This window comes from Glossina fuscipes, unplaced genomic scaffold (assembly GCF_014805625.2).
Source record: "Glossina fuscipes isolate IAEA_lab_2018 unplaced genomic scaffold, Yale_Gfus_2 2, whole genome shotgun sequence".
Lineage (NCBI taxonomy): Eukaryota > Metazoa > Arthropoda > Insecta > Diptera > Glossinidae > Glossina > Glossina fuscipes.
In genome coordinates, this window is record NW_023998416.1 from 7,763,851 (window position 1) to 7,783,412 (window position 19,562).

The 19,562-nt window shown below is 33.4% G+C and overlaps 1 protein-coding gene across 1 annotated transcript in view; it reads left to right on the forward strand.

Moving 5' to 3' along the window:
• The window catches only part of LOC119632874 (discoidin domain-containing receptor 2), a gene marked incomplete at its 5' end in the record, with an annotated part of 216,597 nt that overhangs the window by 192,572 nt on the left and 4,463 nt on the right, over window positions 1-19,562 (forward strand). The window contains one exon of the mRNA XM_038026018.1: window positions 6,504-6,666. Coding sequence (XP_037881946.1) covers window positions 6,504-6,666 — 163 coding nt within the window. The remainder of the gene's footprint in view (window positions 1-6,503; window positions 6,667-19,562) is intronic.

A 19,562-nucleotide genomic window follows, 5' to 3' on the forward strand; every position in this document is an offset into this window, starting at 1 on the left:
TAAAGATCCCAGAGTTAACGGCAATGAAGAGAAATATGAAGCGTTTTTAACAATGGCATTCGTCCATCTATATCGCTTGCTGCGGAAGATGTGATTAACAACACATTTTTCAATCATCATTATGCACACATACGCTTACAGGCACTCACAGACACACATATGTATATATATATATATATATGTATATGTTCTTTCTTTCAACTGTGAGCGAAGTTTTTTGCTGGTTTTCATATTCGATATGAATATTGAATAATAAGAACAAATTTAAGAGTAAATGAAGAGCAATCTTACACAAAGTTTTAAAACGCTTTAAAGGTAATTTGCACATATTTCCAAATCAACTCCGCTCTTAACGTGGTACAGGAATAGACGACCACTGTGGCCCTATGGTGTGTATTTTACTGTTTTAACCATTTATGTATATAAATACAACACCAGTAATAATATATATCTTCCCACGATGAATATAATAAAAGGCACTCCCCTTGAGCCCAGACCGAATCATTTCATATTTTCTTACAAAATGCATCGCGCATATAATATTCATTTTCCATTCATTCATTTTATTTTAAATTCCTGTTTCTTGGCGATAATTTTACTAATTCCCTTTTCTCCAGCATATTTTTTGTCCTTCCGTTCCAGATACCTACTTATCACCAAGCAAGAGAAAAAATCAATCGACAACAGCTCAGAAAATTATATTCGATTGTCACCATGTCTTTTATACTACTTTCCTAAAGAAAACTAAATTTCTATACCCTACAATACTTGATAGACGTAGCTGATTTTTGCGGATATTTGCGGAATAAAAATGAAAATTAATATGGTGTATGTGTTGTTGTTGTTGTTGAATAACAAGCGAACAACCTGGAAACTAAGAATGTTCACATTTTCTGTTGCGTAGGCGTGTCATTTGACTGGTTTCAAAATCTCTTGTAAATTTCTATGTACCGTACATTTAGGCAGGCGAATAGATAGACAGACGAACGGACAGACAAGCTTAGGGCATATACTTTATGAGGGCTTTGAAGCTTGCTTTTGCGCTATATAAAAAGGATCCCGATATCTGGATGCTTCATGAATGGACAATGAAAAATTGGATGGACTGGATTTCGGCTGCGAATCGTTACTGAAACGAAATGAATTCGAGCTGTTTTTTATGAACAAGGGCCGTTGTTAACGGTCTACGAAAAAGATATTGTAAGCCAAACGGTTGCAAACTCCGGATTGACGTCACCTAAGGTAGGGCTTTCTGTTCGCTGGGATCGGAGGCCAATCGCGCATTATATGCTCCTCCAACCTGAACGGACGATTAATTTCTCTCTCTACTATCGAGAGAGAGAGCGATTAAAGTTCACAACAAGCGTGGAGAAATAATCAGTAGGGAAGGCCGTATTTGTATTGATTGGTTTCAATACAAGACATCAAACATCCTTAATGGAAAGAGGACACGCGTCATGCAACTAACGTCTGTTTTGCTAACTGCAGAATTTTCGTAACAATTTGAGCTGATTTCAATAGAGACCTGTATAGAGACTCGCTATAGTTTTTCTTTTACAAATCCTGGCAGTTTTACAACAGCGATAAGCGCCTGGTCTTATTGGAAAAGCAGTGAGAGGTTATCGTTTAAAGTGGCATTCACGACAAACGCCCCGAACCTCTTCCTTATTGTGCCTTTTTGCTATCCTTCTTTACAATGCAAAAGGAAATTGATTCTACCTTTATGTATTACATTGCAGAAGGCTTTGTGCTAATGAAAATTCTTTAAATAAATTTCAAGGAAATTAACAGATTAAGTGTAAAGATAGAATTGTTAGAAAAACTTTGTACGCATGTATTTGAAAAACTCAAAGAAGAGCAAAGACGTTTTCAAATACTGAAGGCTTTTTCAAATTTTGCCAACAAGTGAAAAATTTTTCAATTGAAATAAATGATTAAATTGTGTTGAAAAAAGAAGAAGAAAAAAAAAAAGGAAAACACTTGATTTATGCTTCAGTGAACTGATTATGAATAACAAAATACACTTTCTATGCATACCACCTCGACGCCATCATCATCTTCTGTGTTATATGAATAACAAAGCGGAGAAAACGCATGAAAAGGGAACGTAGTGTTCTTGTGACTGGGAATATGATTTAATTTTTAAACTGACATCACAATGAAATCAAAAGTTCATATATATAATGCATATATATGTACATGTATAAGTATTTGTATATAGCTTTATAATGTAAAAAGAGAAAGTAAAGTGATCCACAAAAGCATGTATATAAGCATTTGTGTACGTAATATTTATTTATTTATATTTTTATTTTTTGCCTGATTGACTGATATTTTTATTTATTTATTTTTTCCTCTTTGGAACGCTGATGAGTATTGACAATGACACTGACACGTGTCAGTTTTCTCCTCTTGTCAAGTCAAAAGGATTCCTTTTTTTTTTTGTTACCGAGCTTAACATATACGTGAGCTATATGCATTACATATAGCTATGTATGTGCATACATTGTGAATGATGGAAGATCAAGGATTATAAATGTGTCTGGAATTTAAGCTTTATTGAAAATATTTATGAAAATATACAAATTCAGAAGAGTGCATTTGCTATAAATGTATGCATGACATGTGATACTTGTGTTTTCATCAACATCAACATCAACATCAACATCCCACATCAATAGCATCAACAAAAGGTTTTATTAAACTTATGCTTAAATTTATGAAATTTTCTTCCGGTCTTCAAAAAAAAAAAAAAAAAATATTCCAGAAACTTTTCAAATCTATAAGATTAGCTTGTAAGCCTATCAGGGTGTAAAGAGAAACACAAGTATTCCTATTTCCTATTGTGTTCAAAATAGAGGGTTACTCACAATGGACAATAAGTAATTAAAGAGAGGGGAGAAAGAAGAAGAAAATTTCCGGTTCTTTAACTGCCGCTGGTAACTGCAAACAAATATTTATTTGATTTCGAAACAGTAACGTGATAAACTTTTATGCATTTGAAATTAAAGAATTCTTCTAAAAAATACTGAAAGAGTGTAAAGCCTCGGAATTCTGAAACTTCACGTTCTATTAAATAAAAGTAAACATGAGATAACTTTTAGAGAATAGGAAGAAGACCGAATTTTTCTAATAATTATAACATTTTCATAAAGAAACCGCACCAATGCATTTAAGACCGAATGACTTTGGCTTCCTTTGCCTCTCTCTAGCAGCAGCTAGCTAGCTTTTTAGCTTAGTTTGACCTCAGAATAGTAGAAACTCTAATAACATTGTTGGGCACCATCAACTCGTTGTTTTTTTTCTTTCCTCAGAGCATCTCTGGCATCCACTTTGCTTACTTTCGGTTTGATTTTCACATTTGCTCCTGAACATCTGTACAAAGATGGAAGTGAGGTAAACATAACTGTTTAGACTTGCTTCTTCCTATCTATATATATATAGACGTCCTATATTGATCTATAAACTAAAGAATAAATACAATTTTTTTTTTTTTTTTTGATTATCCAAAGCTAGATTTAATAAATATTTTCATTAATTCGATTTATGGATAATTACGCGGGTAAGATGCAATAAATATCGTTCGCAATCGTTTTCGTGCACGCCCGTAAATTGAATTTACATTAAGCGAAAGCTGGAAAGTGCGTTAACAGTGCATTGAAGATCGGATGGACGGACCTATGGACAGAAAAGCGAGAATCACTAAACAAAACCTAGTACTAACCAGTAAAACCACTACAATGAGACATAGCCTATCATTAAATATGCCAAACCATTTCGTTTAGCCCAGTTAGTCATATAATGGCTTCTCGAAATAAATCTTTATATAAGCAGTAGTCGAAAACGGTCTGATGCGAACCATTTTCAATAGCATTCATTCGTTCTTGGGCTAAAATATTTTGATGAACCAAAAATTGGGATTTGTAAGTTGAATACAAGAGACACAACGAGACACACATACACAGACATGCTTAGGTTTAATAAAAGGTGGATCTATCGCAAGTTCTTTCTGGATGTTCTGTACAACCTTTACACACAATATTGATGTAGGCTACAATAAACGGAATGTTTTTGTTTTTTTTTTTTGTTTAATGATATCCTAAATATTGATATCAATAATTATCAAGGTTTTTCGCAAATGGCGCATTTTTTTTTTTTAATAAAGTTGTTTAAAAGCTAATCCAAAGTAGGTAAACATTTAAAGCGAATATGATACTCATTTTGCATTTTTATTAGATATAGCGGCATATTCGGTGATCGGTCGTTAGTCATAAAAGAAAATTATGTGTCTTCTTGTTACAATGGGTTTCGCAAAATGCATTCAAAATTTCAATTAAATGAAAAACACGTAAAAACGCAATTTTTGGGAGACCATATAGTTATTTTGATTTCACATCAATTTTGGTATTCCGAAGAAATAGTCATAAGAAAATTCCCCGATATTCGTTTTAATATAAGACATAACGCAAAATGCATAGAAAAGAACGCGGCTCACTATCGTCTTTTTTCTTTTTTGCAAATTTAAGGTCCAATTAAAGCCTTCTTCATGACAATATTCTCTTTGTCCTAAAGTCATTAAAATTGCGCTTTAAAGAGTTCTCCTTATCATTGAATTTATAAGGCAATTTATTTCTTTCGTCTGATGTTAAAAAGAAAAAATATAGTTTACTTTTTGCTCTTTAAGCACGTTTTGGCAACGATTCTCTGTTAAGGTTAAGGATTTTTTTATGATAAAAATATATAAAAAAAAAAAAAGGCTTAAAAATACTTAAGAAATGGTTTTATTTCTCCAACCATTTTCTAATTATTTTAGTACATTTTTTCAAGGGTTATTTAAATATATGAAATAAAATATATTCAAGAATTTTTGCTCTTTCGGTGTTTTCCTTCCCTCTCTATTCACTTGAGCAGAAAACAAATAAGAAACTTATATACATCCTAAAATGAAACTTTTATATTCATCAGCCTAAACCAGAGATGGGAAATTTTTTCCATCATCGGGGCCAATCTTAATTTTCATATCACGGCGAAAGAAGTTTCGACTTTTCCGTATTCTGTATGACTTTTCCATTTTTTTTAAATGGCCAACTTTATGACCTAATGAACAAAAAAAAAACACTTAAACGCGTTGTATACGCTACGCAGCTGAACAGGTACAAAAGGCAGACACTATCCATGTGCAGCACTGTTGTATGCGAACAAATTAAAGTGTTTGAAACTTTGAATGTAGTGGTCCGCAATCGGCGCGATCAGGCCCGCCGTCCAAGGATTTACCATGCCTGCTTCAAATAGGTACAAGGAAATTTTTAAATATTTCATTAAATGTGGGCATGTCATGACCCGGACCGGACGATTTTTGCGTCGATCTTCCATGTGATCCTGGCACACATTTATATCAACTTAAGTATCACCGATGTATAAGATTCTTTGTATTTTTGTGATGAGTTTATGGATGTATCGCGATCACTTTTTGCTGAAATTTTAACAAATCTTCGCACATGTTTTGACGGAAAGCTCGGGAATAACTTTCACGGATTATAAATGGAAAAGAAATGAGTTTAGATGCTTGTATGAAGGATTGTAGGCAGATCATGGTCGCAGCTTTTACTTTTTCCACAAGTCTTAACTTTTTACATACATTTCTAGCAAAATAGAGAGTTTCAATAATACGCCCAGAGATAGATAGCAAAGTGAGAAACGGAAGGAAAGGGGTTAAACCAATTCCGAACATTATGTTGATCAAGTATTATAAATGTATGTAGGACCTTTATTGGCTATTTTCGGATATCGCTTGCAGAACAACAAATCTAAAACACTCTCATCCCTCAACAGTGTGCGAGTACGTTTTCACCCTTCTGTACAAAAATAGAAAAAATATATATAAAAGCTGCCTCTCTGACCACTTGTCATGACTCTATTTGCTTTTATTTTTACTACTTTATAGATTCCTGTTGAATTGTATCGAATATTAAACATCAACGCAGTCATAACTTCCACAACAAAGGGCGGGTAGATAAGCGACAATCGAATAGATTCTTTTTTCTTTTTTTTTTTTGTATAAATTATGTTTCTTTCTGGTGGTGTATTATGATGCCCTTAAGGTATTTTTCTAACAACACGCAATTTTGTGCTCTGACATTTTGTGACAACCAGAAACGCAACCATACCACAAACAAGAAGGACCCTTTGGCTACTCTCCTCCTTACATTCTTGTTACTTAACGGTTGTATATTTGAAGAACGCATTTACCAAACCACTGAGCGCACAGAGATAAATAAATAAAAACATTATCAACATTCATAAGTAGACGAAAACTTAAAATAATAATCATAATGATGATGATTTCAAGTTTTACATTAAGGGCGCTATCTCTTCCTTTTCTATTTTTGTGGTTGCGTGGTGTCATGCTTTCGAAAGTTATACAAATATTCAGAAACTACAAATAAAGTAAAATATTTTTAATTAATTTCCTTTTTTTTCAATTGTATTTCAATTTATTGCAGAAGCTGCATAATTGGTCCGGAGCTTAGTGTTAAAGTCTGCACCATAGGCACTGTGATAAATCGTTTGGCCTATGCTACAGATTATTGTCAATTGGAAGGCACTACCGGGCGCCAATCACAGCCTATGCCTATACGCTGGATGGCCTGGGAAAGTGTACTGCTGGTAAGTGAAATTTATTTAGTTTTATGAAAAAAAAAAAAAAATTGTTTGACAAACTTAACCATAAGTGGATCAAGATGAGCCTTTGGGGCTCACTCGAACTTTGAACAGTTTTGTTATTTATATATATAAATATTGTTAAACTATAAACAAAGGTGGTAACATTTATATATTCCCGTGATTCTCGTAAGCGCTCCTTGGGCTCTTTGTCAAAAAGAAATGAGGAAAGAGAGAAAGCGACAAGGAGGTCAGAAAAAAATGAGGAAGGGAGACAGACGTCTTCACCGACTGAGTATTCACTATAGCTTCGACCCAAAAAAATTTTACATTTGAGATTTGAACCCGTAAACAATGACGTGGTAATCACCATTCTTTGAAAAATATATAAATATGTGAGTGAGAGAGAAAAAAATGTGTATTTCATAGCTGTAACACAACAGCTATGCTTTCTGTTAAAAAAAAAAGACCTCTGCTTTGTTGTACATCGAAGCGTAATAGAGAAACACTCCTATTATCTACGAAAAATAAACAACGTAACAAAACCTACTGAAAGGATTTCTTCTGATCGATTCGTTTTGATTATTCTAATGACTTATCCATCTGAATTTTCTTATACCTAGACGCCTTTGCGAATGCGAAGAAAATATGGCATAGGTAAATAGGTGTTTAGCTCCGCCTAACACTTCAACAGGTTTATCTTCACACAGTAAAAAAACCTACGTCGACCCCATAGCGAACTTTAAAGGAAGATAATCACACTTTTGAACTAAGAGAATTCTATCATTTAGTTTTCGTACACATAGCGCGGTGGGTCTCAGTCTAATATTTCTACGCGGGGCGCTGCCTTCCATACCGTACATCATCCATACATCATCAAATAATTAAACATATGAACTTTTCAAAGCGAGCTATTATATAGGCAGGGGTCAAAAAAGTGACCCGATCCGAACCATTTTCAGTACTTTTTGCACTTGGGCCAAAACACGTGGGTGCACCAAGTTTTATGAAAATATCTCAAAAATTGCGGCCTGCAAGTTGAACGTAGAGAAACAAGTCAGGCAGGCGGACAGAAGGACAGCCAAGTTGAGATGGATTCGGAAAATGTTTTTAAAAATGATTCTGAATCAATCGATGTAATAAAGGATAGGTGTATCTCAAGTTCTTCTGGATGTTGAGCATAAATTCGCACAAGGTTAATATAGCTTTGCACCGCGAATGGTACATGCTCTACGAATGTACAGAAAACGGACTTAAGTTCACAACCTTGAATTCATAATCTAGTCTAAAGCGAAATTCAATATAAATATTTTAATAACTTCCGTGAACTTCATAAAAAAAAAAAGAAGAAGAATTTTTTTGGTTTTTAATGCGTTCCCATTGCATTGTAAAAAGAATAGAAATTAAACTTTCAAGTATGAAATTGCCAGTTAATCGTTGCTAATAAAGTTAATTAACACTTCGGTCCAATAAAATTTTTTTAAAAAACTTTTTTTATTTAATCATCCAGTCATGTATGTTGTCTAAAATTTAAAATGCAAACGAATTCATTGCGTATAAAAAAAAAAAAATGTTAAGCCAATTTATTAAAATTTTAAATAAAATTCAACATTTTTAAATTAATAAAATATTTTAAGGAAATGAAAAAAAAAAAAAACGAATGAAAATAAAAGCGAAAATATATTTTATATATAGTTATATATATATTTTACTACACGTAAATGGAATTAATTAAATTTAATAAAATTAAAACTTTTTTTTATTTCATTTCTTATTTAAATCCGTTGTGTTTATTTGCCGGTCGTAATAAACTTGCGAATTTTATGTACAGAATATATTTTTTTTCCTTTTATTTTGTTCACATATATATTTTCAGGGTATTTTTCACTCGTTTTTCACTTACTTTTTTGTGTTGCCCTTAATCCTTTTGCCGCAGCAACCATAAATATTCATTTTACACTAATTTTCCACTTGATAGTCGTCGCAACAGTAGCTGTACCAACAGTTTAATACTGTTGGTAATAAAATGAATATCCCAGCCAGAGTATATTTTAGTCGAAAAGAGATTTAGAAAATGTACATAAAAAGCAGCTGAAAAAAAAAAGAAAAGGAAAATTATATCAAAAGCTTAAAACGCAAAAGAATTTGAAAAGGGGAAATGGATGGAATTATACCAATTCTATTGTTTTCCCGGTTTATTTGAGAAAAAAAAAATTATATTTTCCTTTTTTTTTTTTTTTTCCTAATTTCGTTAAGTATTTTTATATACTTGATGCATATACGAAAAGAGTTGGAATTTGGCAACGAGTATAAAGTGCAAAAATACTCGACGACCTATGAGGCGTAAATCCTAATGAAAAGTTCTCCACATAAACTATAAGTTCATATCATCTGGAGATACTTTTTTCCTATTCTTTTTTTTTAATTACCCGTACAAAACTGAAGTGAAAGCTGAAAAAACGGAGAGATAAGTAGTATACAGTTATATTTATATATATATCTGTTCCATCAAAGCACATCAAGGCTCCGAAGGCGTATGTTAAACAATGTGTGGGGCGAGTGGCTTACGACGAAGTTATTATTTGCGGGTTCAAATCTCAAGTGCGGTAAAGTTTACTTAGGCCACAGCTGCGATGAGTGGTCAGTCGGCAATCGCGTCTGAACACTGACACAGGTTGGGCACACGCTCACTAAGCTATGACCACCCCTTTCCTATCCCGTTCTCATCCCCCACTTCTTCCTGACCGCCGCCGTCACGAATAGGAGACATCCCCTATGTGATTGAGTTTTTTTCTCTCTTTTCTCTCAATTCCTTTATCTATTATCTAAGTCAACAAAGTCAAAAAATTTGATGATTACATGGATGTTTTTAGATATGCTACTAGATTTCAAAGCAGTGTCCGTGAGTAATTTTAGTGCCAACAACGAAATGTATAATTCCCAGTCTTTTTGTCATAGATTGAATACGAGAACACATGATTCTCTTACATTTGTGCTTACCCTCTAGAATAGCTACTGAAAATGAAGATTCAGTCTGCCATAAGATCATACCAAAGCGCCCTTTGGAAAGATCTCACATTCAAACAAAGAATTTAAAATTTCAAAAGCGCTGTAAAAGTCTTCAGCTAACCGAAGCACAAGAATTGAAAACAAACACAGAATATTTGTAACGGGCTAAGGACTGAGTACTTATTAGTAAGAACCGGATAAATTTCTTTTTATTTACGTAGTTTTTATCTCATTTCCAATGATTATCATCAATATATCATCAATTTGCATACATATCGCTGAAGAAAGAGGGAACCCCACAGAGTATGCATAGTTCTGATCAGCATCAAAATCCAAGTAGATTTCAGTCTGTCAGTCTGTCTGCCTCTTTGAAAGTTCCTGCACGCTGATGTGTATTGAAAATGGGCCAAATCGGTTGAAGAATACCCCTACGGTAGTACGTAAAGTGAGAAAACCTCAGTTCTTTAAGAGGAATAAAAAACTGGTTTTCTGCTCATTAGTCATAAACTACGAAAAATGAATCCACAAAAATATGGGGAAAGTTGATCACACCTACTCAATACCTTTATAACACACGGGAGCGAGCTTCAAAAGCATAATAAAGTATATAAAATTTTGGCCTGTCTCAAATTCGGAGTGAATCTAATCATGTTCGCGTACGTGTTCGCCCGTCCATCTGCCCAACTATGCACTATCTGTGGTAAACATTCTCCCTTTCCCAAAAATTAAGATATCGCCTATAAATTTCAAAAAGATAATGAAAATGACCTAAACCGGTCAAAGGACACGCCCACAGCGGCCACACATCTATGCCCACTCGTCTGTGCGTCTGTGAACACGTTTGTTTTCCGTGTTTTTTGCTTGCTACTCACAGAGTATAGCACACACGTTATAAAAATTTTCACTTTTATTCTGAGAATAGAAAAAATCAACTACGCCCACTCAATAGAATATGAAAATATAGTTCTCTTTCCCTATTTTTAGTCCCTCTTGGGACATCGGTGATGGGTATAAAAGATTCGGTTACAACCGAATATAATTTCCTTATTTGTTCCTTATACTCTTTACATTTATTTTACGCGAAAAAGTTTCCTACAGAGCCTATGCACTATTCGTAGCGAAATTTCTACCCACTTTCTTCTCTCACATTCGTCAAATTTATTAAGTGTCATACATTAAGTGCAAGCTGTAAATCTTGTCGACAGCTGAAGGAAATATTACCAAAGTGCATTAAGTAAAGGGAATTTGATTAACATTATGAACATGGAACGAAAACATGTAATTAGGAGAATACTGAAACGCGTTTGCGATTAAACGAAAATGTGTCTGTCGCTTACCGAAAGTATGCCTTAAGCGAAATTGTCTATTAGAAGTGATATGCGGAATTTCATTGCGGAATTTTTTATTCCTTAAATAACGTAGGTGCTGATCAGTGAGTAATCATATCAAGAAAATCTTGGTTTTCATAGATTTTGACTTGACCCTTGCCAGGCGTGTAAATTTCAAATGGACATTTGCCCATAGACGGCCATAACACCAGGAGGAGTAATCTAGGAGTAATACATATTTGAAGTACAGCACTAGCGTGACAGGGTATATTGAGGTTGTGCCGCCATATGTAACACGCCAAAGGGTTTTAAGATACATCCGTCTTTTATTATAGCGAGACTCCCTCGTCTGTCCGGCTGTCTATCTTTTCGTCTGTCCATGTAAATTTGTGTTCAAGCTACAGATCGCAATTTTTGAGATATTTGGATGAAATTTGTTACACGGACGTGCTTTGGCCCAACGACAAATGTTATTGAGAATTGTTTAGAGCCCCATATAACGCCCTATTTTAAAAAGCCATTTAAAAAGCTCCCCAACCAAATCAGATTTTTCATACCGGTTTGAAAAGCCCAAATACTATCACAAAACAAGTTTTGTGGAGAAATTTTGAAAATTGGATTTTTTTTTATATAAACTTTTGTTAACTGGAAATAAGAAGTGAATCTATTCTAATAATCTAAGCGTAACATTCACATCGACTACGAGTCTAAATCCTTTAAACAGACAGATAGTATTCTATGTTTGATGAGACCAGAGGGCACCGCTATTAGCTGTTATAGGTTCAGTAAACTGTTAATACCAAACGCTGTCAACAACGCCGTTAACCACCAATCACTAATTGTTTATTAATTATTTAATTAATTATTGTTATTTATTTTTTAATTAATCAATATTTTAATTTATTGAGGCGTAATTATTAATTAATCGAATCATTCACTGATCAAAGAAAAAGCAAAACATGGAAGAAGCTAAGCAAGACCATTTTTGGCATGGCATCCCTCTATGCAGCAAAATCTGTTCGTGAAACATTAGAAGCACACAACTGGAAAGTGCTAGCGCATGCGGTTTACTCACCCAGAAGAACTCGAGTTATTCCCATCAGTGGGACACGAACTTGATGAACAGCGCTTTAGTTCTAGATGATTACTTTAACTAGTTTGCTTCCAGCATATATCTCTACCCTGACCGTTCGACGGATGGGAAAAAGTGTGTAGCTAACTACGGACAATACGTTTTCATATTCGTACAATAAATAGGCAGTTTCTATATAAAAATTCCAGATTCATAAGCACTATGTGCCTAGCAAGGGTATCGGATATAGGTTGATTTCAGCGCATTGATCCGAAATCCCTGCATATATTTTACAGTACATTCTCTTAACGTTGCCCAATTCTCATCTTCACAGAACGTATTTACTATTGGGCTCAGTCTTGATACGCTTCCACAACTCCAACTCCCAACAGGTTCCAGTCTCAATACTCTTCCAAATTCATTAGCTAATCAAATATTTTAGTTTATCAAATATTTTAATTCTGTACTTTATTATTATATATATATATTTTTTTCATACTCAATTACCATTAAGAGAAATAATTTATGAACTCTGTCGAACCGCTTCGACGATTAGCTACAAGTTCTTAAACAAGGCAAGCTTAGGAAACAACTAGGCTAAGTAATTTTGATTAATTGTGAAAAAGTCTCATTGTTTGTCAATGGTGTGCATGGGAGACGACTTGTTCGGGTGTAATCCAAACTTTAACCAACTTTTAGTTGAGTTTTTTCAAACCATTCAAAGGTATCGGCATTGACGAACAAATATGTTTTGATTATCTCCTTTGGCAAAGAGAAAAGTTTTACCTCAGATAAAAACAGTTGTCACTCTGTTCACTTTTCATTGCAATTAAAGGGTCATAACAAATTCAGCTAAAATTCTCTTTTTCCACAATCCAAATAAACCGTATCAAATAAAAATGGAACCAATGAAAAAAACAAACAAAAAAAAAAAAATCAAAATAAAATAAAGGCATTGTAAATACTTTATGATGTTTACATTGAAAACTTCTTGATAAAAGGTAACCTTCACAGATTTCAACTTGTATGCCCTAAGTTATACCGTAGCTGTCTGTTTTCCTTCCAATTAGACATATGAATATCGTTTTATTTAATTATAAATTTCCGTCCATGCTTGTGGTTACGGTAAAAATCACTTTTCAGTTAATATTCATTTCATTTTGCAAATAATACAATTCTGAAGTTTTACCCGAAAAGTCTTTTATTATGTTACACAGAAAACGCATACAGACAAAAATAGACAGCAACCACGGCAATGAAAATTAAAACAAATGTTGTTTTGCGTTATTGTTGTTCTTACTGCTATTAAGGTTGAGCTCCCAAAATGCGTATAATTTTCAGTTTAATGCACTTGAGCAAACGTACAAACAAACCTAGAGGTACTTTCTCTACGCAAAACGCTAAAGTTGAGTGAGTAAGAGAATAAAGTTCAAGTCCTTTCAAAAAAACAAAATAAAATAAAAACAACAGCAAAAAGTATGATTTATTTGTTAAGAGACCTATACGTATACGTGCAAAGGGGAAGAGGAAGACCGAGAGTGAGGTACAGGCAACTTATAATTTGAAAAGCTCCACATACTTCCGTCAGATGCTTTGTTAATAATAACAATGACGATGATGATGATGATGATGATGCATTGCTATGCTCATAAGCACTTACTTTCAGTTACTATAGACATAACAAAAATTTTCCATGTAAATATATTTATTTTTCGTCTTTCTTTAGGATGCTCTTTGTATGTTTATATATATATATATATATATTTGCATTTATACAACTATTACTATATTTGTTTATATTTTAATACATATGTAGAAACCGCAAGATTTCCTGCTGCAAAGATCTTCTTAAGAAAGTCCTAGTTCTGGTATTTTGCTGTTTCTGCTTATTTACTCCGTCTATATACAAATGTATAAATGTAATAAATTCTATTAATGCAAACTTAGATACATTGTGTGCATGTTTATATGCAGAAAACTGCAACAAAATTTTCATACATCTGCTTCTATGTGAAGTGAAGTTTCATCATTTACACGCTTTCATCCACAATACAATATTTTTTTTAAATACCCACAAAATACATATCATCTTTTATTTGCATGGGTTATGCATGTGTGCGCGAGCGTAAGCGCATATATAAATACGCATATGCCTAGAGATAACTATGTGCTTTTTCACAAATACACATACGCATCAAAAGTATTCACAGTAGAGTATGATTGTCGTTCTATTTTTCGTTTTCAGGTTGAAGTCATATCATGTAAGCTTTACATTACTTTTAGTCTTTTTTTTATGCCCCCTTATAGATCAACTCCACCCGGCCCGTCCAAACGCGACCAGACCAGACCATACCAGGCCAGACCACATCAGCATCTGTATTCACTTTGTTTGCACATATGTTTTTATGTCCTCTTCTTCATGGTTTAGCATTCATGGCTTTCCACAGCTATATTTTTTTGTTCTTTTTTCTTTGTCTATTGTATATGAGTGCATGCATATGCTGGCGTGCGTGCGTATACTTGTTATCATGTAGTTAATTAATTTATTTAGTTTGGTTTTTTCGCTTATGGGCGAATTTTGTACGTACTTTTCATTTAAGTCCCATATCAGTAGATATACAAACGATATGCGTTTTACTTGTACATATGTATATATATATGCGTTTTACATGTATCCGTATGTACACCTATAAATATATAGATATACGAATATGAGGGTTTTCGTGACCGTTATGATGTGGTGGTTTTTTTTTTTTTTTTCTATATACCCTGTAAACCTAATACTTTTATTGTGGGCATATTCTCGGTTTTGTTGTTTCACCTACCAACGCAAGTGAAAGCCGACGAAATATTACATTTGTCATTCTCTTTGTAACTGAGAAGAGAAAAATTTCCTAACACTTTCGAGCAGCAGTTTATTCAGAGCAATATCACAGAGGCATTAGAGATCACAACCCAGTCACACTGTCTGATATTCTTAGATCTCATCTGAAGTTTGGAGATTTCAGAAAAGTCACAAATTTGCGAACACTTATGAAAAACAAATATGAAAAAGAAAGATAATTGCAACATTTTCGTGTGATTTCCTAATTTTGTAGATCAGTAAGTCCACATAAAAGCGTGATAAAGCTACTAATAAAATTCATTAGATCATACTGCAAAAGATTTTTAAAGCATTTGAAACGTTCTCCGAAATGTTATAAAAAATATAGAATCTTGCGAAAACCAAAAATTTCTTTCCCCTTAAGCAGGCGGATAAAAGCTATATACTATTTTTAAAGACTCTTCTGTATTCATCAGTTCAATGCTATAGAATTATTGACGTTTTGCAAAGGGATCAGAGCGATCAAGGATGACGGAAGATAAAATTTTTTAATCGAACACATGCTTATAAACATCTTCGATCCCAAAAGTTATAGATGAAAACGGGAAAGGATTTTCGGATTTCTACGAGCTTATCCCAGTTCTATGCGTATTCTAGGCATACCTACATAAAGATCACTTTTGTTTTTTTAACCTTGCCTTTTCAGTCAATCAGGCAGCTTCCTACCTTTATTTTCACGAGTTTGATAATTTCAAGGAAAATTAAAAAAAAAAAATTTTTAAATTTGGCAACTGCTTGACAGCACGTTAACTTAAGACTTAAGTCAAAGCATGTTTGATTTTGCCATAATCTGTCTAAGCAACCTTTTTTCTTGTATACTGAATACCTCAAATTCAATCGAAAAGTGTGGAAAGACGATTTTTCAAATGTGATTAATTATAATAAATAAATTCTACGACTAAAGTCTTAAAGCACTTGCATCTAAGGCTTTATTCGAACTGTACTTCACTTGAGATTTGAATCCACGACCATTGAGTTGCTAGTCAAGACTTTTGCCTACTCGGCCACTCAGGCGGATTGAATGAAAATTAAAAGAAGACACACTGCCCAAATCTGACACGGTTAGTAAAATTATGGTGCATGCGTCTTATAAACTTTTGCGACGAAATCAAGCTTATGCAGTTTTTTTAATGGAATGCTTAACAAACTACACATGGAAGCGCTGTCAGCAACAATTGGAACGCCTGAGAAGAGCATCACAATATATCGCATTTACTTAATAATCCTTTAAAATGAACCCATAATCGTAATAAATATATTTCTAGAAGCCAGCTAGTAGGCCCACTAGTAACCATAAAGACTTTGAATTGCCTTAAAGTAAATTATTCTTCAGTTTTCATCGTCATCAACTTGCACGTGAAGTAAGACGTAGCAACTAGTCCAGTTGACCATGCCCGCATTAAATTCTTTTAACCAAAATTTAAATTAAATTATTGTTCAAGTACTATAAGTAATACTATGGTAAATTTCTCCAAACAAGAATTGCTTTAATATTTACAAAGGAAGCATCTAAACAAGTTGTTGCTTAATTAATAATAAGCAGAAATATTGCTGTATTAAGGACATTAGAAAAATTTGTTTACGAGAATGTTATTTATGTAAATTGTCTTTGAAAGCTTTAATTAATAGAAACTATTTATTCTGTTGGCGATTTTTACCACCGAACCTTAACGTGCAGTATCTACAAATCAATAATTTCGCCCTCAAAGCAGTAATCAATGATTTCCATGACATATATGAAGTGTATGAACTTCAATTATGTTTTGAATATGTCTGTGAAAGTGTATGTGTATATGTGTGCGTGTGGGAAGAAAGATCGAAAATTAAAAAGGAAAAAACCAATAGGACAAAACGTACCGAATGGCATGTGTTGCTAGTCGTGAGACGAAGGACTTATACTATGTTGCCTTGCGGATGATTTGATATAGGCTAACGGAAGATTTTATTGATCCATCATCATTAATTTATCGACTTTAATTAGCTTTTGACAAAGGCAAAAGTTGAACGTAAGTTTCACGCTTTCGAATTCAATGTTAAATAAGGTTAACTTGGATGCACTTTTATTGCGTAACTAAGCAGAGATTCAATATCTAATAATAAAGAGAGAAAAGTGGCTGATAAAGGGGGTAAAGGGTAGGCAGCATTGCTGCATCTTCGAAACTTGCTAATTTTTTAAACATTCTTTCACATTTTCAGTTGGAATCACAAAAAGAAATAATGTTTTCTCGCACAATTAAACAAACAAAAAAATTATAGCCTGGCCCACTATAGAATGCTCTACAACACCCTACAGTTATGCAAATGACAACTTTTCAAAGGAGGATATTATGTGGAAAGTGGTCGAAAAAACTGGTCCGATGCGAACCATTTCAAATAGCGTTAGTCTTTGGGCAATAACATGACGGTGTACCAAATTTCAACAAAATATCTCAAGAATCGCGACTTCTAGGTTAAACACAACAAACTAGATAAACAGAAGGATAAGCAAGCGTAGAAAGTAGTTTTAAATCGCCAGCTATAATAAAGGGAGAGTCTATCTTAAGTCTTTTTGGGCGTTTCTTATATGCCCACAAACGCCCCTTGTACCACAAGTACCACAAGTAGTGTAAGGTGAAAATACCTCGGATTCATTCAGTATATATACTACTTGTTATCAATAAGAAAGCGTTGGTACCTGAATTAAGAATTATCTTCATTCGGTGCAAATTTCTGTAGTCTCAGCACTTCTTCTCACAAGCGATTCACTCGCATAACCAGCATCTAAAACGTAACGAGAGCAGGGGCATTTCAATGAGAACAATGAACGTATGATCGACCTTTCTAATCTCATACATGCTAATACTAGTTACTCATAGGTGAAGATAGAAAATCAAAAATGCATTAGCATACGATCTTTAATCAAAAAGGGGTCTCCCCTCTACTCGATGAAGAAAACTCGGAGGAAGTTTAAAAATATTGTTTCAACTACTTTAAGACTTAAATAGTATATGGTTTTGAAATCTCACAATTAACGAAGTTCACTTATTAGTTTACGATAGTTTTAAAGAGTCGAGAATTTAGTGAAAAATGTAGGTAAAAGGGATTGAAAAAAAAAAAACTCTAAAATATTGTAATTAAAATTTAAAAAGCCTTCCTTCCGTCGGTTGAATATACATGTATTCCATTCTAAGCATGAGTATCATTATCAAGCTGGCAAGCGGTGTTCGTTATTCTAAAAATTTGTTCAATTGTTATTTTTCAATTTTCTCAGCAATAATATTCATTTTCTACATTGTTTCATTTTATTTATTTTTCTTTTCATTTTTTTTTTTTTTTTTTTTTTTTTGCGAAAACTTTCTCTAGTCCGCAACCAAACTGTCATTTTCATTTAATCGTTTTCTACAGAACCAACCACAAAACATATCATGATATATATTTTATGCTGCTTAACCTCTTTTTCCTAAAGATAACCACTGCAAGCAAATATATCCATGTGTATATACATGTAAAGCAGGAGCTGGCAACATTAGGCCCGTAGTATTTGATAGACACTTTTAAAGCTATATTAAGTGAAAAGCGAAACGAGGGAAGAGTATAAATACTGCTTATCGAAATTTCTAAGAATATTATAAACAATGAATGAGTGATCCGCCGCATAATTTTCTCTTTAAAGTTCCAAAGTATCGGATCACAAGTACCAAGCCAGTGTTGATAGATTCAAATCGCAGTGCGCTATACTACTTCAGTTTGCAGTAGCGCTAAACTTATAATACTTGCCGATTGGGCACATAAGCCCACTCGACTGTTCCCATTCCCTCTCTATTTTTTTCCCTTTCCCCACCCCTTTCTGACTGTTAACGTGTTACGCACACGGTGGACATGTCCTGATTAATTGGTCACACCAAAGAAGAAAGAATCTACACTCAATATATATTCAAGAATTTCTTCTTCTTCTTATAAAGGCATCCAATAATAGGTCATTCACTCAAGGGTTTGTTGAGCATTGAATGTAAAAAATTGCCGACTTCTGATGTAGAAAGTGTCAAATTTCTCATAATTAAAAATTAATACAAAAATATGAAAAGAAAAATGAAATGATTTCAAAAACACACCGAACACACAAAAACAAAAGTAACACTTTTATTATTTTCCGCTTTAATTGGAAACTTTGCTTAATTAATGTTGACCCAATTAAGGCACAAATAAAACGTTGGATAAATGTGCAACTATTGTTTCGAAGGCAAAAGTTTCTCAAGTAAAATAAAAACAAATGAATTTGAAATATTATATTAAACAAAAATTTCGAAATGGGAATAATTGAAATCCAAACACAAGCTATTATAAGCAAGCTATGTAAACAAAATCCAAATTTAAGCTAATTTTACTTTTAATTTTTTTTTAATGAATTGTTAAGCAACAATTTTCGCTTATTTCACCCTAAAAAGTGGCAACACACATAATCGCGCAGGCAAGAAACTGATAACTGCACAGAGCACAGAATATTCATCTGTATTTTAAAAAAATATTAAATATGTTTAGTTTGCATAATTTTAAAAATAACAACCCTACACCATGCTACAGTTATCCATATAACGATTTTTCATAATAAGACACTATACGGAATATGGTC